Here is a 25,392-nt window from a genome sequence, read left to right on the forward strand (position 1 = left end):
ATATTCTGTTTTGCCAGTCCAGCTAAGTGTCCGGCCACCTGCACACCTAGAGAGGTTTGTCACTGTGGCCGGCCCTGAGCAGCTCGAATTCCAGGCATTTATTTAGTATACAATTAACAACAGAAGCTTTGAGTAAACACACTTGTGGGTAATTAACATGGTTAAGAGAGTAGTTCTAGGAATGATGAAAGCTCAGGTACCCTGGTCTAAGGTAAATACTGTCAGGCCTCTGAGCCCAAGCTAAAAACCATCATATCCCCTGTAACCTGCACGCATACATCCAGATGGCCTGAAGCAACTGAAGATCCACAAAAGGAGTGAAAATAGCTTTAACTGATGACATTCCACCATTGTGATTTGTTTCTGCCCCACCCTAACTGATTGATGTACTTTGTAGTCTCCCCCACTCTTAAGAAGATTCTTTGTAATCTCCCCCACCCTTATGAAGATTCTTAATGTACTTTGTGAGATCCCCCTCTGCCCGCAGAACATTGCTCCTAACTGCACCACCTATCCTAAAACCTGTAAGAACTAGTGATAATCCCACCACCCTTTGCTGACTCTCTTTTCGGACTCAGCCCGCCTGCACTCAGGTGAAATAAACAGCCTTGTTGCTCACACAAAGCCTGTTTGGTGGTCTCTTCACACGGGCGCGCGTGACAAATACCACTGGGGGCAATATCCTTGGTTGACCTCCCCAGAGAAGGCCATCTGGCTCAAAGGTTAGTTAATGGAAGTAGGGTAAACAGACTTAACTGGGGAAGCCTCTGTTGTCCCTTGTATTGACTCTATGACCTAATGCTCTAAGGTAAGAGCCAGCTGCCTTGGCCTGTTCAATTATTACAAGCTATGTAACCTTTCGGCCTTCTAAACGGTTTGTGACTATTTCCTATAATTTTCCCTAATATTTCCCTTTACCCTTTCTGCCACCAACCTGAGTGAATCCTAACAGTTTTCTCCCGTTGCAAAATGTACCACGTTCAAAAGTTTGAAGATCACTGTCTTTATTATCATCTTGCCTTTAATTTTGGCCTTCCTTCTCCAAACACGCACACACCCACCCACACGCACAAAATCACTTTAGTCTGTACTAGCAAAAAGTGAGCTATGTGGTCCTTTTTAGCACACAAAAAAATACAATTGTGTCATTTCTTTTACTCAGAAGACTTCAGTTTTTACATTGCCTTCAGCAATGATTATAACATATTTTAGGTACTTATACTTTTGAGAATAAATAAAGCTTTTTACTTTCTTCTGAGAAAAATATGCAATATAATTTTATATAATTTTGGAGGTTTAGCAACACCTCTGAAGCCTATCCATAGATCTTCTAGGGATCCTTCACCTAACCTATACAATAAAAATGGAATCTCCTTTGAATAGCATAAAAGATTCTTCATTTACCTAGCCAGGCTCTTCACTTCCACTTCCTACTTTGAAAGGAACTTCCACAGCATACCACATTCTTTCTTATTGTCAGACCTCTGAGCCCAAGCTAAGCCATCATATCCCCAGCGACCTTTGTGTATACATCCAGATGGCCTGAAGCAACTGAAGATCCACAGAAGTGGAAATAGCCTTAACTGATGACATTCCACCGTTGTGATTTATTTCTGCCCCCATCAACGGATCGATGTACTTTGTAATCTCCCCCACCCTTAAGAAGGTTCTTTATAATCTCCCCCAACCTTAAGAAGTTTCTTTGTAATTCTCCCCACCCTTGAGAATGTACTTGGTGAGCTTCAACCCCTGCCACAAAACATTCCTCTCAACTTCACCGCCTATCCCCAAACCTGTAAGAACCAATGATAATCCCACCACCCTTTGCTGACTCCTTTTTCGGACTCAGCCCGCCTGCACCCAGGTGAAATAAACAGCCTTGTTGCTCACACAAAGCCTGTTTGGTGATTTCTTCACATGGACATGTGAAACACACCTTTTTTTCCTTTTTTTTCTCTTTTTTTTGAGACAGAGATTCCTTCTGCAACCCAGGCTGGAGTGAGTGCAGTGGCACAATGACGGCTCACTGCAGCCTCTACCTCCTGGGCTTAAGTGATATTCCTACCTCAGCTTCCAGAGTAGCTAGTAAGGGAGGAGACCACCCCTCATATCATCTTATGCCCAATTTCTGCCTCCAAAGAAGGAAGAAGTAAAAACTAAAAGGCAGAAATGAAATCCACAGGCAGACAACCCGGTACTGCGCAATGAACCTGGAAGTTAAAGATCGACCCCTGACCTAATCGGTTACGTTATCTGTAGATTACAGACATTATATGGAAAAGCACTGTGAAAATCCCTATCCTGTTTTGTTCCGATCCAATTACCTGTGCATGCAGCCCCCAGTCATGTACCCCCTGCTTGCTCAATCATGACCCTCTCACACGCACCCCCTTAGAGTTGTGAGCCCTTAAAAGGGACAGGAATTGCTCACTCTGGGAGCTCGGCTCTTGAGACAGGAGTCTTGCCGATGCTCCTGGCCGAATAAACCCCTTCCTTCTTTAACTCAGTGTCTGAGGGGTTTTGTGTGTGGCTTGTCCTGCTACACTAGGACTACAGGCATGTAACATCATGCCTACCCAATTTTTTTTTTTTAACAGACAGAATCTCACTATGTTGCCCAGGCAGTGTTTATTTTTAAATGAACTTTTAATTTTAGCATAATTCGAGATTTACAGAAAAATCCTGAAGATAAGACAGTTCATTTCTGTATTCCCCACACCCACTTTCCCCTATTACTAACATCTTACATCAATAAGGTACCTTTGTTACAATTAATGAACCAATATTGATATGTTATTATTAGCTAAAGTTCATACTCTATTCAGATTTTTTAGTTTTTACCTAATGCTCCTTTTCTGTTACAGGATCCTATCCAGGGTGGCATATAACATTTTGTTGTTGTATCTCTTCTGGTTTCTCTTGGCTGTAGTAGTTTCTCAGACTTTCCTTGTTTTTGATGAGCTTGGCAGTTTTGAGGAGTACCCATTAGGTATTTTGTAGAATAATCTTCAGTTGAGGTTTGTCTGATGTTTTTCTTATGATGAAACTGGGGTTATATGTTTTGGAGAGAAAGACCACAGAGGCAAATACCATTTTCATCACATCATATCAAGGATGCATACTTATCAACACGCCTTATCACTGTTGATGTTAACGTTGATCTACTGACTGAAGTAGAATTTGTCAGGTTTCTCTCCTGTGAAATTATTCTTTTACCTTGTTGCCATACTGTGGAAGGAAGTCACTATGCACAGCCTCAATACTTCCTTTAGGGTAGAGTATCTACATAAAGTACTTGAAATTCTTCTGCATGGAAGATTTGTCTGTTCTTCCTTTCTTTTATTTTTAAATATGTTCACCTCTACCTGGAATGCTGAAATAACACAATTTCAAAATTTCGATGACTTAGCACACATTTTATTCCTTATTCATTCCAAAATGCCTATCACACTTTAGCAAGTGGCTCTGCTCCACACTCAGACGCTTAGGCTGCCAGAGGTTCCACCATCAGGTAGCTACACTTTCTGAAACACACAGCTTCATCAGTTGCCAAGGAAAAGTAAGAGCACTGGAGTGTTTTGTACCAGCAATTAAATGTTTCAACTTAGAAATGACATTTCTATCCATAGCTCATTGCCTAGATTTATCTACATCACTCTGCCTAACTCTACAAGGGGACAGGGAAGTATAATTCTCTCCTGTGCCTGGAAGGAGAGGGAACTAGATATGGGTGAGTACTGGAAGTTTCTACCACAAGTCTTCTACCCTACTTGTCCACTAAACAAAATTCTATTCTTCTGCCAATTCTCATTCAGCTGAAATGCTATGAAGCGTTCACTATCTCTTCCAGACAGACTTCAGGTTCCCTCCATGCTCCGTCATCACTTTGTGGCTATCACCATTAAAACTATTATATTGGATTATAATTGTGGGTTTGCATATTCTGTAGAAGAAAACAACCATGTTTTTTCACCTTAGTATCCTCAGCATCAATACCGTGCCTCTTACATAGAAAAATATTCAGTCAATGTTTATTATTGGCTGGGCACAGTGGCTCACACCTGTAATCCCAGCACTTTGGGATGCTGAGATGGGAGGATTGCTTGAGCCCAGGAGTTTGAGACCAGTCTGGGCAACATAGTGAGACCCTATCTCTACAAAAAATGAGAAATTAGCTGGGTGTGCTGGTGGTGCACCTGTAGTCCCAGCTACTCAGGAGGTTGAGGCAGGAGGATCCCTTGAGCCCAGGAGGTTGAGGCTGCAGTGAACTATGATCACACCACTGTACTCCAGTCTGGGCAATAAAGCAAGACCCTGTCTCAATTAAAAAAGAAAGCTTTTATTATATTGAATTAATGAATAGATAAATTCTTAAACTTTATAACCAATGTTACACAGGACCTTATTCTATAATAAGATTATAGTGTTCTTGGCAATGAAAGTGGAATTCTTTTGGTCCATATTAACTTTATTTATTTTTTTTTTTTTGAGACAGGGTCTCACTCTGTCACCCTGGCTGGAGTGCAGTGGTACAATCTCAGCATATTGCAACCTCTGCTCCTCCTGGGCTTAAGCAATCCTCTTGCCTCAGCCTCCCGAGTAGCTGGGACTAAGGTACATGCCACCACACCCGGCTAATTTTTTGTATTTTTTGTAGAGATGGCGTTTTGCCATGTTGCCCAGGCTGGTCTCGAACTCCTGGGCTTACACAATTTGCCCACCTTGGCTTCCCAAAGAGCTGGGATTACAGGTGTGAGCCACGGCACCCAATCCCTTATTAACTTTAAATGAAGTATTGAATCATACCTTCAAATAGTTTCTACCTAGATTGGTATGAAAAATCCTGTGCCTCAAACATATGATCTTATTTCTAATGTATTCCAGAGGACTAAATTAACTGTGTATTTTTAAAAATTATTCTCTCAGCCAGGCACAGTGGCTCACGTGGTGGATCACACCTATAATCTCAACTTTGGGAGGCTGAGGTGGACGGATCATTTGAGGTCAGGAGTTTGAGACCATCCTGGCCAATGTGGTAAAACCCTGTCTCTACTAAAAATACAAAATAGCTGGGCATGGTGGTGGGTGCCTGTAATCCTAGCTACTCGGGAGGCAGAGGCAGGAGAATCACTTGAATCCAGGAGGCAGAAGTTGCAGTTTGCTGAGATCGTGCCACTGTACTCCAGCCTGGATGACAGAGCAAGACTCCATCTCAAAAACAATAAATTAAATAAATAAATAAAAATTATTCTCCCTCTTTTTTTTTTTTAACTCTAAGCTATATTTTGTAATTATTTTCTAATAATAAAAAAACCCCACATCCCTCTGTAGTTTGTGGTTGGCTTTTATTTAGAACTTTGTGTTACTTCATTGCATCATGTGTAAAGTCACAATCCTGTTTTAAAACACATGTTCAAAAGAGAAGAGCAACAATTTAATTGTAGGTGGGATGTATTTTTTATACAGTGATTTTACCAAATTTGTTGAGTGTCTACATTGTACAAATGAAGGCTTCTTACTGGGAAGGCAGAAGAAAAGGTTTAAAGGAGCATAATAAGCCCTCAAAAAGCTCATGATAGTAATTATAAAGACAATACAACAGCAAACAACAATAGAAAATGAAGTCATAGATGGCATGTAATGACATATGTGTGTGTTAAACACTAAGTCGTCTGAGTTCAAGAATGGCACGCTCTGGGTGTGGAGTGGGTCAGAAGAGAGAAGACCTGGAGTTAAGGGGATTAGTAAGAAGCCACGTACCAACATGAAGTTATCATGAAGTCCACACCCTTTAGGTCTAAAATAGATTCTACACTCCACAGGCGATATTTAACTTGCAGTGTGATTGAATTCCTTATGTAGGGATGATAATTCTAAGTGTAGTTTTTATGTGTTTAGGTTTATTTTACTACCTTTTTTTCACAAATAAATAGTAGTCAAGTGTGTGTATGTGTGTGTATAAACTTTACTGTTGCCAGGCGCAGTGGCTCAAGCCTGTAATCCCAGCACTTTGGGAGGCCGAGACGGGCGGATCACGACGTCAGGAGATCGAGACCATCCTGGCTAACATAGTGAAACCCCGTCTCTACTAAAAAATACAAAAAACTAGCCGGGCGAGGTGGCGGGTGCCTGTAGTCCCAGCTACTCCGGAGGCTGAGGCAGGAGAATGGCGTGAACCTGGGAGGCGGAGCTTGCAGTGAGCTGAGATTCGGCCACTGTACTCCAGCCTGGGCGACAGAGCAAGACTCTGTCTCAAAAAAAAAAAAAAAAAAAAAAAAAAAAACTTTTCTGTTTTAGAAGATGGCACACTTACCGTGGAAACTTAAAATACCTTTACTTCCTAGATGTTAAAAAAATTCATTTCTTTTTTTTAGCAGATTAAGGTTTAGCATCCTATTTTTAAAATAACATTTCTAATTTACTAAGTTACTCTTCAATTACATGTCAGTTTGAAACAGCAGTCAAAGAAATTATTTTCTAAAATAAATGTGTGATCTCAACACAGTGTTTCTGGAACTAAAAAAACCCACACAAAATAGATGTGTGAGACACGGATACCAGCCTTCATCCTCTTTGGGTCAGGCTGACTTGATTGCAAGGCCTGGGTGTAAATGGTACTACATTTGTGGGTTCAGTTTCTACTTGACGGAGGTGGAAATTGAGTATTTCCATGCTGGCAAGCAGCCACCTCACAGAGCTATCGTGTACTGGAGTTGGGGGAGTTGGGGAGGAAAGAATAAGATAGTGTAGCTGTACCCAAAACAACTTAGAGTGATGCCAAAAGGGAGACCAGCATCCTCTTCAAGTAAATGTGTATATACAAATCATCATTAATAGGAAGTTAAATATTTTAACTTATTTGCTTTGCAGTAAAATATTTGTCAAGAGGGAGAAAAATGCAACCCACATATGTGATCCCATTATCCTATTTACAACCCTCTTTCATCAACATTTTGTGATGTTACCAGAGCTCATTTACAGATTGAAATCACTAGTTCAGTGAGAGGAAATTTAATAAACATGCAATTAGATAGGCACAAATGAAAAGATTATACAGAACCTAAATTAAAAAAAAAAACGGTAAAAATAAAAACAAAACTTTAAAAATACAAAATGAAAAGATTATACAGAACTTATATCCAAAGATCTTATTTAATACAGAACTGAAATCAGAATGCCCTTCTAGAAAGAGGAAGTTAAAATGGGAACACTTCTGTTTCTTTGCAAACAAGACTGCATTTCATCAAGTCTGAAATATCAGTTGATGATTGCATTATAATTTCTCAATGTTGAATGCCCAGTTATTGTGTAAATTGAGGAAAGATCTTTGAAACTTGACCAAAGTGGGAAGAAAAGTGTTTTCTTTATAATGGGAAAGGGGGAAGTGAGATCCAGCCAAAGTTCTAATTACTTTGGCCTTGGAAGCTTAAAGATAATGGAAATAATAGAGCACTGAGAAAGAAATCAAAAGTCCTTCAGAATGATTTTATCATTGTTCAACATCAAGGATATTGATTTTTTAAAATAGCCTATAAGCGTTCAATGGCATTGCCTGCTATTAGACCAACCTCTTACAGAAAACTCACACCTTTAAAATAAATATATAAACGAGGTGTGGTGGTGTCTGGCCTATAGTCCCAACTGCTAAGGAGGCTGAGGTGGAAGGATCACTTGAGCCCAGGAGTTCAAGGCTGTAGTGTTCTATACCCATGCCTGTGAATAACCACTGAGCTCCAGCCTGGGCCACATAGCAAGACCCATCTACAAAATATAACAAAATAAACTAAAATAAAAATTAAAAAGAATATAATGGGTTGGCACAACTATATCGGAACTGAAATCAGACAAGGGGTAGGCAAAGATGTTACAGCTTGTCAAAGCATGAGAATTGGGTCTCAACAGAATTTATTCCTTTTTCATTTCAATGTTTACAAGGTAGTATGGTAGACTGAAAAAAGGATGTAACTGAACCTGAATCCAAATCTCTGCTCTCGCATTTATTAGCTATATTTATTTCTTTCTTTATCTGTAAAATTGAAATAATACTTATAAAATCCCTGTAAGAATTATAGGTAATGTTTATTAATGGACTAGCACTTTGTAAGTATGTGATAAACAAAAGCTAGTATTGTTTCCTTTCCCTTTTTTCTTAATCTCCAAAAAGTCTAAGTAATCGCCAGTTTAGTAGGCTGACTATTCAACCTCCTAAATATCTCTTGAGCTCTCTCAGTTCTCTCCATAGGCAATCATCACCTGCCATCTAGATTATTTGTCAGTTCTCTAGCAACTGTCTCTGAAGCCAATCTAGAGTGATTTCTTTAAAATTTTTGAGCCTGTTACTCTCCACTTTAATACTCATGAATAGTTTCTCATTGTCTTTGGGCTTAAGTCCTAAATCCCACTGTCTTTGGGATTAAGTGCCTAGATGTGGCCCTGCCTCTCCAACCCTGACCTCAATCTCATTTCTCTTTGCCACTTTCTCCAGTGGCAAATGTCTTTTACCAGACATTCTAGCACTTACAGATTTAAAGTCCAAATGTCTTTTTTTTTTTTAATTTTTTTTTAAATTTTTTTTTTTTTTTTTTTTTTTTTTTTTTTTTTGAGACAGTCTCACTCTGTCGCCCAGGCTGGAGTGCAGTGGCACAATCTCTGCTCACTGCAAGCTCCCCGTCCTGGGTTCATACCATTCTCCTGCCTCAGCCTCCCAAGTAGCTGGGACTACAGGCACCCACCACCATGCCTGGCTAATTTTTTGTATTTTTTAGTAGAGACGGGGTTTCATAGTGTTAGCCAGGATGGTCTCGATCTCCTGAGCTCATGATCTGCCTGCCTTGGCCTCCCAGAGTGCTGGGATTACAGGCACGAGCCACCACGCCCGGCCAAGTCCAAATGTCTTTACCAGACATTCTAGCACTTCTTTCAGGTTCTTCATCAACCTGTTCTTGCATTTTGCCTCTGGGTTTTAGAACATGCTGTTTCAGCCCCACTCTCTCTCCACAATTTCCCTACCTCTCGTATCTGGCTAACTATAACTGATCATTCAGGTCTCAACTAGAACCTCCTAGACAGGTTTATCACTTTTGTTAATTTCTTCTATAAATACAGTGCTTCTATTTCTGAAGTACTCACCACACTTAAAATTGTTTTCAATCAGCATGACTTACTATTCTATAAACTCTATGAGGGCAAGGATGTTATCTGCCTAGTTCCTACCAGAACCTGAGTTCCTTGCACGGTGCTGCCTAGCGGACAATAGCTGCTAGATAAAACATTGTCAAACAAATTATTTCCCAATAAGTGCATGACAGTATGACCCATGGCAAAGGCAACAACTGTAAGAAGCATATTAAAAGCAACTTAAAAACTTAAAAGCCAGGATGCCTTTACAAAACTGTTTTTGAACTTTAAACATAACTCTGAAACAGTCTTAACTCTAAATATCCTTTTAACTGAAATGTTGTTACTTTTTAAAAACTATTTTCAGTGATTCTTTCAGATATGGCCTACTCTCTTTGTTCTCTGCCTTTGCTTATATGACTTGCTCTATTTAGAACACTGCCCACCTAACCTCAATTCCTTCAGTCCCCTGGCTGGCTTGTACTTCTTGAAGACTTTGTAGAATTAAGAGGCTTTCCATAGGCAGAGTAGGTGGGGAAGGGCATAGCAGATTGAAGAAATAGCAAGAGAGAAGCAAAGAACAGAGTAAATGCACAGCAAATACCAGAAATGGTGAATTCTCCTCTGGGGCTGGAGGTAAAATGCATGGCAGAGCCTAGCAATACCCCTACTAGGCTAGTGCTATTTATTAGGCCAAGTGATCAAGTGACAGATTTTAAACATAGTAACATGTGGCTTTTGCTAGAGACTGTTGTAGCACAGTATTGGCAATATAGTAGAAATAATTCCCCATTACCCAGCCCTGTGATGTATGGTGAATTATGGTGAATAGTATTATTTCCTTTCAGAATTATCCAGTTACCTGACCCAAAATGCAACAGCAGCAAGACCACAGCATAAATTAAAGTTATGTGATTTCTGGAGTTTAGACGGTGTCAGAAAACCCGGGAAGGAAATTATCTAACTTGTTTGATCTATTTTGCAACGAGCAGGACCTCAAATTACAGGGATATCGAGTGCTAAAAGAACAGGTTGCATGCCAATCACAACAGGAAGAAAGAAAACAAAAAAGAACACACTGTGGTCACTAATACTTGGAAAAAAAATACACTAGTCTGCATTAGCCAATCCTAAATTAGTTACCATTTCTTAGCAACCCATGTGCCTCAGGAGCCAACGAAATGCCACCTTTGGATTGGGGTCAAGCCCTACTCCTCATAGGGACTACTTCCACAGAAAGTCATTCTGACCCATGGCCCGGCTCCTGGACTTGCAGGGGGCAGCTGGTAGGGGTGCTCATCCTGTTTCACAAGACTGGTACATAGCAGCTCCACTAGTTGAGAAAGTAATTACTTCACTTTAACCTTTCAGCATGTAATGTCCCCTGGAGAGTCAGAGGGTATTGCTCCCTACACCCCAACTCTCTCACTCCCTGTATATTCTAGCAGCCATGCTGCCACAACAGAAATGAATCTAGGTCCTCTGCACCCCTAAGCCAAACCCCACAGGGCAGCCTCAGTTGAGTCATGAGTGAAATGCAGCTGTCCTAACCACAGTATCCCAACGTCCTCAGTAACTTCAAGGAAGCAGCACTGCTTCACTACCAAGTGGTTATTTGCATCCTCTAACAAAAGCCATGCCAATGCTTCTCTCCATTAATACAATTTAGATTTACCCGTGTCAGTGACATTCTGAGGTTTTTAAAATTCATTTTTCTGATATATTGACACAGGTAATATTTTAATTACTTAATACTAATAGCAAAAACAAGATTGCAGGAACAAAAAATATATAGTAGTGACATAAATTAGAGTGAAACAAGATTATAAAGACAGAGGGGTCTGGCTCACTAGTGTGGACCATTGAAAATCTAAACACTGGCCAGGCATAGTGGTTCATGCCTACAAGCTCAGCACTTTGGGAGGCCAAGGTGGGAGGATCACTTGAGTCCAGGAGTTCAAGACCAGACTGAGCAACAAAGTGAGACCCCATCTACATAAAAATTAAAATAATTAGCCAGGTGTGTGGTACGTGCCTGTAGTCCCAGCTACTCTGGAGACTGAGGCAGGAGAGTGGCTTGAGCCCAGGAGTTCAAGGATGTATAGTGAGTTACGTTGTGCCACGGCACTCCAGCCTGGGTGACAGAGTGAGAATCTGTCTCTAAAAAAAAGAAAAGAAAAGAAAAGAAAACGACCTAGGGTTACCTCTGGAGTTAATGGTGACCTGAGTCATGACAACAACGAGCTAGTTTCAGCTAGTTTCTTAATCCTTAGAGCCCGCAGGAATCACCTCATTTTCTGCTTTCTAATCGCATTCTAATCAGAGCAAGCAAGTCTAGATCAAATAGTGTGGTTAGTATAGATTTGGTGTACCATAAATGGATGTAAGAAACATCACTTTGCTTTCTTCCCAAATCTAACAAAATATGTCTCTAAGCCCCACTTCCCCCGTGTGGTGAGGCAATGCTAGTTTTCGTTAAACTTTTTAAGCTGCTCTCCTGTCCAGGAGCTTCTAGGAGTCTCAAAAAAACTACGAAGTTCCGAAAACCTGGGGAAGACCTTAGAGCTTCAGCCTGTCATGGTCATACCTGAGCTGCTCAGACAGTGATTACTGCCCAAGCTGACGTGGTCATTCAAAGGCAGGAGGCTCCTTTTCCAAGCTTTGTTGATGCCCAAGGCAGAGCAATTTGTGTTCAATTTCTCCAGCAGCTACGTGCCATCCAAGAGACCTCTTGCCATTGCCTTGGATCCCACATGGAGTGAGATGCAGAGTGCTACCAGTCTTGGAATCTGCTGCCACTGTCACCCTAGATATGACCAAATTTACCTTGTCAATACCCAGTGGCCTCAGAAAGTTCCTCCCCAGCTTATTCTCTCTCAGTGGAATTTGTTTCCCAAACAATAGCCTGGAAAGGAGGTAGCATTCTGGAAACATGGCAACTTGTGTTTCTTCCAGGAAATACAAATGCTATTCTTGCAAGAGCTTTAAATCTTTTTTTTTTTTCTAACTATGCAATAAAAATGACCCTACCAAAAGAACACTGTACTGAGAGATATTCTTTCTAGTTACTTTTTACATGGCTTATATGTTATTTGAATACTGCTCATGAAGCTCTGTGAAAATAGTTCACTTATTTCCATTGAATTTAAGAGAACACAGATCTGGGTAGAGATGAGCTGCAGAAGAAAGATGACTATAAAGTAACATGACTGCCTCAATAAATATGACAGAGTTCATATATGCAGATGAATGAGGAAGCCTTCAAAATAATCACCCTTACTTTAGTAATTCCACTATCGATTAAAATATTTTCGGAACCTCTCTCTTAGAGTTCCCTTCAAGGCCTAAAACACACTCCTCTCTTTCTCCCTCCCTTTCCTTCTCTTATTTTCTCTTATCTCCCTGAGATATTCGTTGTAGCTTATGTCTTATTTTGTTTTGTCTCTGTTTCCTTTGAATTCTTCTTCTCGAAATGTTTCTTTTGATATTAATGTCACTCTGTATTTCACAATAGTGTCTTCCATCAAGTATCCTCCACTGATTGTGTAAGAGTAATACAAAGCACTAAAGAGCTGAGCAGAAAATCTGTAAGCCTGGGTACGTCTCACCACAAGCAATTGATCAAGACTGGCCATTTCACTGTGGGCCCCAAATAATAATATCTATAGGTCTTTTCTCCTGGTTCAGATATTTACTCCAGAGAGAATCCTACTGGTTCCTGCCTGGGAGGTGGTTTTGGCAGCCAGACATCGAGGAGCTCGGTTCAGGCAGGTTGAGAGCTGGGTGACTGGCTTACTCTTCAGAAGGCAGATTTGTATTTAATGCCTCTATTTTCATTATGGCATTATCCCCTGTCTTTAGTCATGCCTTGAGTCCCAAGTCCAGAGTCTCTGGTTCATCCTCTCCAAAGACTGATCTTCTCATCCTTCTTCTAGGATTGGGGAAAGGCAGCAACCTGGTTTCCTGGTCTGGGGGAGAAAATCTGGGGCTTAACTGTTTCATATACAGATTTCCAACCTATCTTTCTGTTTATAGCACTGCCGTGCAGTCCTGCCTTCAGAATTACCTAGTTTTTTCCAGGATCTAAGGCACGAGTTAGTTTGCTCTGTAGTGATTCCCCTTTTTCCAGGCACTCAGGTGTCAGCTTTCTCCATTATCCTAAATTAGTAACTATTCAGCCACTCTGTATTATAAACTTTTATTGACATTTCTCATCTATTATCATCTCGTCTGCTTTTCCTTTGCCCTTGTTGGTTTATACCTTTTCATATTCCTTTTGTTGATACTTTAATGTAATTTGGAAAGTGAACAGAGAGAAACCTGTGTGCCCAACCCACCACTTTCAAAAGAGGGCATAGTGGCTTATGCTTGTAATCCCAGCACTTTGGGAGGCCAAGGCAGGAGAATTGCTTGAGCCCAGGAGTTCAGGACCAACCTTGGCAACATAGCGAGACCTTGTCTCTACAACAAATGAAAAATTAGCTGTGTGTGGTGGTACATGCCTGTAGGTGGGAGAGTCACCTGAGCCTGGGAAATCAAAGCTGAAAAAACATGATTGCACTGTTTCACTCCAGTCTGGGCAACAGAGTGACACCCTGTGATATAGTTTGGTTATTTATCCCCATCCAAATCTCCTGTTGAATTATAATCCCCAATGTTGGAGCAGGGGCCTGGTGGGAGGTGTTTGGGTCATGGGGGCAGATCCCTCATGGCTTGGTACTGTCCTGGTGATAGTGAGTGAGTTCTCACGAGATCTGGTTGTTGTAAAGTGTGGCACTACCCCAACCCCCAGCAACTCTCTTGCTGCTGCTCCCACCATGTGAAATACCTGTTCCTCCTTCACCTTCCTCCATAACTGTAAGCTTCCTGGGGCCTCTCCAGAAGCGGATGCTGATGCCATGCTTCCTGAACAGCCTGTAGAACCATGCGCCAATTAAACCTCTTTTCTTATAAATTACCCAGTCTCGGGTATTTCTTTATAGCAACATAAGAATGGCCTAACAGAGCTGGGTGCAGTGGCTCATGTTTGTAATCCAAGCACTTTGGGAGGCTGAGGCAGGAGAATTGCTTAAGTCCAGGAGTTCAAGACCAGCCTGGACAACATAGCAAGACTGTGTTTCTACTAAAAATTTAAAAAGTTGGCCAGGTGTGATGGCACACGCCTGTGGTCCCAGCTACTCGCCTGTGGTCCCAGCTACTTGAGAGGCTGAGGCAAGAGGATTGCATGAGCCCAGGAGTTCACACTGCAGTGAGCCAAGATTGCGCCCCTGCACTCTAGCCTGGGCAACAGAGCAAGACCCTATCTCCAAAAAAACAAAACAAAACAAAACAAAACTGGCCTTACATCCTATCTAAAACCATAACAAAATAGAGGGCTATAGCACATTGTTTAGAATATCTTGCATTATGGCAAACCTTCATCTTTTCAGGATGGCTTTGGTTTTGGGGAATAGTCAAAAGTGTGAGAAACCCTTAGTCAGATTCCCTTTCCCAGGCCTGAAGCACCCAACACTCACCATAAAGAATTATTTTTCTCTATCTTGAGAAACAAATGAGTAAATCATAATTATTGTCCACTGTAATACAACAAAGTAATCTAGGGTCTGTAAGCAACTTTCGTAAAAAGATAAAATGCATACATTGCATCAAAAAGAACATGCAATACATACAAAATTTCTGAGGAAGAAAAATAATCTGTGCCCTCAAATCATGCTTACTTGCTATTTTATTTTTAAATAGATTGCTCATTAAACCTACCTCAAATGGAATGATAGGATTATAAATGGATGTTATAACTGCCCTTAAGTTCTTTGCCAGGGGAAATAATTAAGGGGATCCCTTTGAAGCAGTCACTTGATAACATGCTGTCACTTTGGTTCAGGTTGGCAGCAAATATTTGCTTGTTCCACTCCCAAGAAAGTATAAGGTCATAACTGTTTAGACATTTGAAAAGAAAAATTAATCTTATCAGCATAAGGCTGAAACCAGCGTATGTAATAACTGGCCGTCTTTAGTATTGAGTTGGGAATGGTATAAAGGGGACCAAAGGCTAACTCTTTTTTTCTTCTTCTTTTTTTTTTTTTTTTTATTTTTGAGACACAGTCGCACTCTAGTTGCCCAGCTGGAGTGCAGTAGCATGATCTCAGCTTACCACAGCCTCAACCTCCCAGGTTCAGGTGATCCTCTGACCCTCAACCTCCCGAGTAGCTGGGACTACAAGCACATTTAAAATTTTTTTTTTTTTTTTAGTAAATATAGGGTTTTTCCATGTTGCCCAGGTTGGTCTCCAACTCCTGGTCTCAAGCAATCCTCCTGCCTCAGCCTCCGATAGTGCTGGAAATATAGGTGTGAGCCACTGCGCCCAGCCAAGACTAACTCTTTTAATTGGTTTCTGTCTCTTTGGGTCCTGAAAATCTGTCTCACTATTTATTATTATTATTATTATTATTATTATTATTATTATTTGAGACAGAGTCTCACTCTGTTGCCCAGGCTGGAGTGCAATGGCACAATCTTGACTCACTGCAACCTCTGCCTCCTGGGTTCAAGCAATTCTCCTGCCTCAGCCTCCTGAGTAGCTGGGATTATAGGCACCCACCACCATGCCCAGCTAATTTTTGTATTTTTAATAGAGACAGGGTTTCAGCATGCTGACCAGGCTGGTCTTCAACTCCTGACCTCAGGTGATCCACCTGCCTTGGCCTCCCAAAGTGCTGGGATTACAGGCATGAGACACCACACCTGGCCCTCTTTATTATTGAAGAATCAAAATTAGACCTAGCCTGAAAAATGAGATTATTCTTGGTTTTTGGACAGGGTCCTTGAACTGTCATTTAAAACCAAATCTGGTAATCTTTAGAGGCCATTGATGAAAAATAAGGGTAACTACAAAGTGATGACACTTTGTGTGGCTCAGAATCTGTCTTCATAGGCAGATACAGAAGCATAGTTCTTTCTGAGTTCTGATAGCATTGTTTTAAAAGCTGTGCACAGCCTCCTGAGATTGCTATTTTCCAAGGTAGCATTTAGTTGGATATATGTGTTTGGGTAGGTTTGATTTTAAAAATGCTATTGCTTTCTAATGACCCCCTATGTTCTAATACGGAAATGGGAGGCAAAGTGTTGTGAAAAGTAGTTGGTAAATTCGGCCGGGTGCTGTGGCTCACACCTGTAATCCCAGCACTTTGGAAGACCAAGGCAGGTGGATCACGAGGTCAAGAGATTGAGACCATCCTGGCCAACATGGTGAAACCCCATCTCTACTAAAAATACAAAAATTAGCTGGGCGTGGTGGCACATGCCTGTAGTCCTAGCTACCCAGGAGGCTGAGGCTAGATAATTGCTTGAACCTGGGAGGCGGAGGTTGCAGTGAGCTGAGATTGCACCACTGCATTCCAGCCTGGCGACAGAGTAAGACTCCCTCTCAAAAAAAAAAAAAAAAAAAAAAAAAAAAAAAAAAAAAAGTAGTTGGTAAAGTTGTTCACTTGAACCTTACTGATAATAGTAAAACACTGATTCATAATAATAAAACATTTACTATAGTAACAAAAAAAGTCTAGAGTAAGAAACTAGCTGAGCAACGCGGTGTCACACTACACACCCAGTAAGACAACGGGCACATGTGTCATGTCCATTTTGTGGAAAATGTATGTAAAATAATTTTAAGTAAAAAAGATAAATACCAAACAGTGAATGCATAGAAAAAATTTCATGAAATTGAATGTTAGTCAAAAATCACAGCTCATTTTAAGCTGTACAAAATAGTCATTGTTTTCTTTATAATTGCTCAAATTCATAATCAAACAGAAGACGTTTCCTGTCTTGTAAACAGTGCTATGCCCCAATTCTTCCAGAGCCAGTAATGCCATTTCATTATTTTCCTGTAGAGTAGTTCTTAGGAAATTAGAGTATCTCTCTTCAAGCATTAAAACATCTCTTTAGAATCAGTAGATTAATACACAGTTTCTGTTTTCCACACAGCTGAAAGGGTGGAGCCACCAAACCACAAGGGGAAGAAGGAAGTTAAAAGATGTAAATACTGGGGCCAGCTCACCCTGCTCAGCCTAGCAGTCTGACCTAGCAGTCAACATGAAGGCTGTCATTATTCTGGGGCTTGTCCTCCTTTCTGTCACGGTCCAGGGCAAGATCTTTGAAAGGTGTGAGTTGGCCAGAACTCTGAAAAGATTGGGACTGGATGGCTACAGGGGAATCAGCCTAGCAAACTGTAAGTCTACTCTCTATACTTCCAGAGAATTAGCTATGTATGGAACAGACACTAGGAGAGAAGGAAGAAGAAAGGGCTTTGAGTGAATAGATGTTTTATTTCTTTGTGGTTTTATATACTTACAATGGCTAAAAACATCAGTTTGATTCTTTATAATCAGAGATACGCGATAAAGGAGTAAGAGCATGGCAGGGGAAAATTCCATTCTAAGTAAAACAGGACCTGTTGTACTGTTCTAGTGCTAGGAAGTTTGCTGGATGCCTGAGATTCAATGGCACATGTAAGCTGACTGAAAGATACATTTGAGGACCTGGCAGAGCTCTCTCAAGTCCTTGGTGTGTGACTCCAGTTATTTCCCATTTCGAACTTCTGAGAGCCTAGAGTGATGCAGCATTTTTCTTGTCTTCAAGTGCCCTGCCATGATGTGGTTTTTTTGTTTGTTTGTTTTGTTTTTTGTTTGTTTTAAGACGGTCTCACTCTGTGGCCCAGGCTGGAGTACAGTGGCATGATCTCAGCTCATTGCAACCTCCACCTTCTGGGCTCAAGTGATTCTCGTGCTTCAGCCTTCCGAGTAGCTGCGACTACAGGTGTGCACCACCATACTGAGCTAATTTTTTGTATTTTCAGTAGAGATGGAGTTTCACCATGTTGGCCAGGCTAGTCTTGAACTCTTGGCCTCAAATGATCCGCCCACCTCAGCCTCCCAAAGTGCTAGGATTACAGGTGTGAACCACTGCACCTGGCCGACATGGGATTTTTAATAGTGATGTTTTTAAAGAACATATTGAATTCCCTACACAAGGGCAGTAGGAACCTAGTTCCCTTCAGTCACTCTTTGTATAGGATTCCAGAAACTCAGCATGAAATGTTTTATTATTTTTATCTACTCTACTTGACTATCTTTCATTTTCTCCCACACAATTCAAGATGTGCCACGAGGAAAAGTTATTTTACAGTTTAGTCCATAGCTGTCAATGTAATAATCTCTGTAGTTTTCAGATTTAATTCAGACATTTCCCCTCAATAGCTATTTTTGAATGAATGAGTGAAGGGATGAAATCACAGAATAGTCTTGTTTTCAAGATATCCAAATTCACCTTTAGATATTATAAGAAAATTTCTCTCTATCAGAAAATCCTTATGTTTTTCTGATTTTTTAAAAAAGCATTTTTCCATCAGCCTATGTATCTGCTATGAATTTACAAAATCTACTCAACAGCTCTATTGATTTTTCTGTTCTTGGCTGAATGTTGCCTGAGGGATGGGAGCACAGGAAGGGTAAAAGCAATGGAAGAAACATGTATTTTAATATTTTTAAAAGTATGTTATATTGTTCATTAGTGTTACAAGATAATTTGCATTACAAAAGGATTCTCTTACAAGTCCCTTAACACTAAAGTGTTAAGATATTTTATAAGTTAAGTAAATCTTTATACTTATAAAACAAATCAGTAAAATAGAAGTAGCTAAATAGAACTGATTTTGCTATAGAGTGTAAGTCACTTAGTGTTGCTGTTTATTACTAAAAATAAGTTTTTTTCAGGGGTGTGCTTGGCCAAATGGGAGAGTGGTTATAACACACAAGCTACAAACTACAATCCTGGAGACCAAAGCACTGATTATGGGATATTTCAGATCAATAGCCACTACTGGTGTAATAATGGCAAAACCCCAGGAGCAGTTAATGCCTGTCATATATCCTGCAATGGTAAGACCAGCTAATATTTGACCAATCTGGTTATACTTACAAGAATTGAGGTTCAATGCAAATGAAAAAGCCTTGAAGGGTTCATGAGGGACCTAGAAAAACTACATCTCAACTTCCAGAAAATCATTATTATTTTCCTCATAATTCCCTGAGTAAGAAATTAAAGAAGCGGTATCATAAAAGGTTGACTTTTTTTAATATACAGAAGTTTCTGAAATGACTTATTAATTTACTGTCAATGGCCTTACTGATGCTTTGTCCCAAACAATGCCATTGCTCCTGCTTACTTTGGGGAAGTTTAGGGATAATTTAATTGTATGGTCCTTTTTCAATCGTTTTTCTTTTTATTAGGAAATGTTCTAAATACATACAAAATTAGAGACATTAGTATAATAAACAGCCATATGCCCATTATGCACTTTAAAAGTTGTTAACATTTTACCATGGTCACTTCTTCTATGTTTTTTTGTTTTTTGTTTTTTGTTTTGCTGAGAGTTTTTTGTTTTGTTTTGTTTTGTTTTGAGACAGAGTCTTACTGTACCCCAGGCTATAATGCAGTGGCACCATCACAGCTCACTGCAGCCTCAAGTGATCCTCCCACCTCAGCCTCCCAAGTAGCTGGGACTACGGGCATACACCACCATGCCTGGCTAGTTTTTGAAATTTTTAGTACAGGCAAATTCTGTGTTGCCCAGTCTGGTCTTGAACTCCTGAGCTCAAGCAATCTTCCCACCTCAGCCTCCTTAAGTGCTGGAATTACAGGCATGAGCCACTGTACCTGGCTACTGCTGAGAGACTTTTAAGTGAATTAGGAACATGATGGCATTCCATTTCTAAATTCTTTAGTTTACATCTTCAAAAAATACATTTCCTGTAGAACTATTACTGTAAATAAAAAATTAACTTAAGGATTTATTTAGGGTGAAACAAATGTTTTATTGAACTCATAAAAATAGAAATAACGTGGAATCTTCAGTGTCAAAAATATTGCAGAAATCTTGCAAAGTTGATATTATTAAATTTTTAAATATTAAAATTCCCAGTAGAGAACATTAATCTTATTTTTAAAATCCAGTTAATTAAAAATTTTAGGCCGGGCGCGGTGGCTCACGCCTATAATCCCAGCACTTTGGGAGGCCGAGACTGGTGGATCACGAGGTCAGGAGATCGAGACCATCCTGGCTCACACTGTGAAACCCCGTCTCTACTAAAAATACAAAAAATTAGCCGGGCGCGTTGGCGGGCGCCTGTATTCCCAGCTACACCGGAGGCTGAGGCAGGAGAATGGCGTGAACCCGGGGGACGGAACTTGCAGTGAGTGGAGATCGCGTCGCTGCACTCCAGCCTGGGCGACAGAGCGAGACTCTGTCTCAAAAAAAAAAAAAAAAAAAAAAAAAAAAATTATATAATCTTTGGTCATTAAATGAAAATTAGAAAATACAAATAAGAAAAATAACACCCATAATCTTACTCCCCAGAGGTTTATAACCATGGGTAAAATCTGGTATATATTCTTTTGTGTTTTTTTGGTTTGTTTTTTTTTGAGACGGAGTCTCGCTCTGTCACCCAGGCGGGAGTGCAGTGGCACGATCTCAGCTCACTGCAAGCTCCGCCTCCCGGGTTCAGACTATTCTCCTGCCTCAGCCTCACGAGCAGCTGGGACTACAGGCTCCCGCCACTACACCCAGCTAATTTTTTTGTATTGTTAGTAGAGACGGGGTTTCACCGTGTTAGGCAGGATGGTCTCGATCTCCTGACCTCATGATCCGTCCGCCTCGGCCTTCCAAAGTGCTAGGATTACAGGCGTGAGCCACCACGCCCGGCCTAATTCTGGTTTATATTCTTCCAGAATGTATATCAATCATGTGTATGAATGTTAAATTACATCATACATATATATACTCACATACAAACATGTAAGTAATGTGTGCTTTTGCAAAAATTAAATTGTATTATACACACTGCTTTACAATTTGCTTCTTATCACACAAAATTATTTGCATGTCAGCAAATACAAATCGGTTTTTAATGATCTTTTGCTCCATTTTCCAGATGAGAAAAAAATACAAATCTGTATCATCATTTGAAAAGAATGACTAGAATTTTAATATATGAATATTCTAGAATTTACTGATCCAACTGTTACTATTGAGCACTTAGATTGTTTCCATTTTTCCCTCTTAGAAATTGCTATGAATAGTTTTGTGTATACATCTTTGGGTGCATTTCTTATTTCTTTTGGATAAATTTTCAGTAATAGAACTGCTGAGTAAAATATCACTAGGTGTTTTTTTACAGTGTCTAGTACAAAGAGGACCTTTAATCATTTCGTTAATACTTCCAGAGCTTCCAATGACTTTGGTAAATGAAGGAAAAAATACTTCATTTCATGCTGAATGGGAGAGAATGAAGAGAAAGTTTTCCCCAACAATCACACATATATGGACTTATAGAAAATAATATCTTAGCATTCTTTCCACAGCCTAACAGAATAAAGCTGGCTAAACCTAAATTTAAAATAAAATATCTAATAAAGTTTTTATTGCTTACCACTTGTCTTTCAGCTTTGCTGCAAGATAACATCGCTGATGCTGTAACTTGTGCAAAGAGGGTTGTCCGTGATCCACAAGGCATTAGAGCATGGTATGTTTTAAGTGTTAAAAGGGAAAACTATGTTGCTCTACTGTTGATATATACAATGAGAGCAGACTTTCAAAGACGAAATTATGCTAATGACACCTAAAAATTGCAGCTTTTGGCTTATGCTAAATAATGTATTACCTACACCTTGAAGAAACAATCTACTTTAACTGATCCAGAATTTTACTCTTTTACTCCACAATTATTTTAGGGGATTTCTAGAGTTTTAAGATTCTTCACACTCTACCAGTTCCTTGTCATATCTTGAAATTCTTTTTAGAATTAGTAAATGTGGGCCGGGCACGGTGGCTCACGTCCATAATCCCAGCACTTTGGGAGACCAAGGCGGGTGGATCACCTGAGGTCAGGAGTTTGGGACCAGCCTGGCTAACATGGCAAAACCCAGTCTCTAATAAAAATACAAAAAATTAGCTGGGTGTGGTGGCAGGTGCCTGTAATCCCAGCTACTTGGGAGGCTGAGGCAGGAGATTTGCTTGAACCCAGGAGGTGGAGGTTGCAGAGGATTGCACCATTGCACTTCAGCCTGGGCAACAGAGCGAGACTCTGCCTCGAAAAAATAAAAATAAAATAAAATAAAATAAATGTGGAATTCACTTTGCAGTTGCTGCTGTACAACGCACATACAACGCACATTACTCAATCTATGTTCAGCATTCTATGCTCTACTGAGAGATTTGGGTAGGAGTGAAGTACTTTGTATACATACCTTCATTTAATAAATAGCAATCACTGAGTCTATCTTACTATTTTATCTATTGATAAAATATTTTGTTTCCCCAAGGGGTGTGAAGTATGTATATTACAATGAAGATATGTTTTAACCTTTCACCATTTGCTTCATCTTTTTCTACAGGGTGGCATGGAGAAATCACTGTCAAAACAGAGATGTCAGTCAGTATGTTCAAGGTTGTGGAGTGTAATTGCAGAATTTTCCTTCTTCAGCTCATTTTGTCTCTTTCTCACATTAAGGGAGTAGTAATTAAGTGAAAGATCACACTACCATTATTTCCCCTTCAAAGAAATAATATTTTTACAGAAGCAGGAGCAAAATATGGCCTTTCTTCTAAGAGACGTAATGTTCACTAATGTGGTTATTTTATATTAAGCCTACAACAGTTTTCAGTTTGCAAATAGAGCTAATACTGGTGCAAATTTATCTAAAACCTTGGTTATCAAATACATCTCCAGTACATTCAGTTTTTATCAAAGAAATAACCCAGACTTAATCTTGAATGATACGAGTATGTCCAATATTAAGTAAAAAATATAACAAACGGTTATCTTCAATTGATCTTGGGCAAAATACCAGCAGCATCAGATGCCTTCATCTGTTCAGTCATCTCCAAAAACAGTAAAAATAACCACTTTTTGTTGGGCGATATGAAATTTTTAAAGGGGTAGAATACCAAATGCTAGAAACAGACTGCCTGAATTGAGAATTTTGTTTTCTTAAAGTGTGTTTCTTTCTAAATTGCTGTTCCTTAATTTGATTAATTTCATTCATGTATTATGATTAAATCTGAGGTAGATGAGCTTACAAGTATTGAAATAATTGCTAACTAATCACAAATGTGAAATTATGCATAATGTTTGAAAAACACAAACATTCTAATTAAAGGCTTTGCAACACATACCTTGTCTGTTTTTATTTAGACTCCTATAGTGCCTCTGAAGAAAAACATACAAATATTTGAAAAAATATGATTTAGTGCTCTTATTATCTCTTATATCCTCACTTACTTCACTTAAATAGTCGGATATTGTTGGAGAAAAATCCACAAGCATGCTGACAGGTCTCACTTTAAATTCATAACCATAAATCTCAAATGAACCCTCATGTCTACCTGACCATTTTAGTTACTTCTCTGCAATCCTTGCATTTTTATGTCCCTAGTCTCCAAAATGACTGTTACTATTTTACTTTTCCTCTTCTCTCTTCAAAACCTCAAGACACACATTCAGCCTCCTCCTCTGCCCCGTTATCCTCCACCCTCCTCTGCTCTCAGCAGATAACCTGGCCTCATATTACACTTACAAAATAAAAGCAACTTCATAGCAAGTTTTCCCCTCCACATCACCAAAGCAGCAGTCATACCTTCCCATAGGCCCATCCTTCCTTCCTTCCCTCCTATTATCAGGATGAAGAGCCTCTGCTCCTACCAACAGCACTGACTCCACATGCAGTTCCCCTCCCATCCCTCTCACTTCTCCAAGTTAGGTTGTTTCCTGCATCCCTAGTTTGTTCCTTTTAGCTGGATCACCTCTATCATTCTGCAGTCTGCCCTAGTAACCTCCCATCTTACAACAAATACTCCACTGACCCTACAAAATCCTCCAACTGCAATTCCATTCTCTGCTCCCTTTACAGCAAGACTTCTGGGGAAGGATGTCTGTACTTACCAACTCCATGACCTCACCTCCCATTGTCTTTTCAACCCTCTCTAATCTGGCTTCCATCCTTACCCAGCTGAAACTGCCCCTCCAGGATTTTTCCCATGACTCCTCAGTGCTAATTCCATGATCACCTTGTTCATCTCAGCAGCATTTGACAAAGTGAACCACTTCATACTTTTAGCAGTTTTTTTCTCCCTTGATTTTTCCTTATTTGCATCCTACTTCAGTGACTGTTCTTTCTCAGCCCTTCTTGCTCACGCTTTCTCTGCTATTTAATTTCTAAATGTGAGAGTGCCTCAGGGATCAAGTCTATAATAATTTTATATACTACATATTTTATTTATTTGTTTCTTCTCACCAAAATATAACTTCCAAAATGACAGAGGTTTTCCCACTTTTAAAAAAAACATTGAAATAATCTCAATCTTTCAAAAAATGTAAAAGTACTGTACAAAGATCTTTTATTTTTTTCAGAACTGTTTTGAGAGTAAATAGCCAACATGATACCCAATGGCCCTGATTATATTGGTGTGTAATTCCTACAAAGACATTCTTCTACATAAAACCTCAAAACAATGATCCAAATTAGGATATTAACACTGATACATTACTACCACCTAATCATCAGATTCCACTCAATTTCAGAGATTGTCCCAATAAGACCTTCGTAACAAAAGCATCTAATTCAGAATCATGTTGTATTTTGTCTTCATGTTTTTTAAGTCTCTTTCAATGTGGATTGTTTCTTCAGTTGTTTCTTTCTGGACTTTTTACGACCTTGCCACTTTTGAAGACTACAGACTAGTTATGTCATAGAATGTTCCTAAGGTTTTTCTGGTGTTCTTTCGATTCCATTAGGTTATGCATCTTTGGTAGGAATACCACAGAAGTGATGTTCTCACTGCATCATTTCAGGTGGCATGCAGTTTTGATTTGCCCCATGACTGATGATGTTCACTTGGATCACTTGATTAAGGTGATGCCTGCAAGCCATCTTCACTGTAAAGTATTTGGGGAAGAGGTGCCTTGAGACTACTGCTCATTAAATTTTCAGTTTGTTTTTTTATTTATTTAGAGACAGGATTTCACTCTGTCACCTAGGCTGGAGTGCAGTGGCGTGATCTCGGCTTATTGCAACCTCTGCTTCCTGGGCTCAAGCGATCCTCCCGCCTCAGCCTCCTGAGTAGCTGGGACTACAGGCACGCGTCACCAGGCCTGGCTAATTTTTGTATTTTTAGTAGAGATGGGGTTTTGCCATGTTGCCCAGGCTGGTCTCGAACTGAGCTCA

The 25,392-nt window shown here is 39.9% G+C and overlaps 1 protein-coding gene across 1 annotated transcript; it reads left to right on the plus strand.

Moving 5' to 3' along the window:
- The first annotated feature begins 17,151 nt into the window (after window positions 1–17,151).
- On the plus strand, window positions 17,152–23,341 carry LYZ (lysozyme). The gene is made up of 4 exons (XM_008003981.3): window positions 17,152–17,341; window positions 18,885–19,049; window positions 21,614–21,692; window positions 22,564–23,341. The coding sequence occupies exons 1-4, from the start codon at window positions 17,206–17,208 to the stop codon at window positions 22,628–22,630; spliced, it is 447 nt and encodes a 148-aa protein (XP_008002172.1). The 5' UTR covers window positions 17,152–17,205; the 3' UTR covers window positions 22,631–23,341.
- The last annotated feature ends 2,051 nt before the right edge of the window (window positions 23,342–25,392 follow it).

Source organism: Chlorocebus sabaeus, chromosome 11 (genome assembly GCF_047675955.1).
Source record: "Chlorocebus sabaeus isolate Y175 chromosome 11, mChlSab1.0.hap1, whole genome shotgun sequence".
NCBI lineage: Eukaryota > Metazoa > Chordata > Mammalia > Primates > Cercopithecidae > Chlorocebus > Chlorocebus sabaeus.

What these genes read in the sequence shown, in the direction of transcription:
- LYZ (XM_008003981.3), top strand. Translation starts at nt 17,206, where the DNA reads ATGAAGGCTGTCATTATTCTGGGGCTTGTCCTCCTTTCTGTCACGGTC. An exon ending in GGGAATCAGCCTAGCAAACT is followed by an intron (nt 17,342 to 18,884) that starts GTAAGTCTACTC and finishes AGTTTTTTTCAG; the next exon opens with GGGTGTGCTTGGCCAAATGG. An exon ending in CTGTCATATATCCTGCAATG is followed by an intron (nt 19,050 to 21,613) that starts GTAAGACCAGCT and finishes CTTGTCTTTCAG; the next exon opens with CTTTGCTGCAAGATAACATC.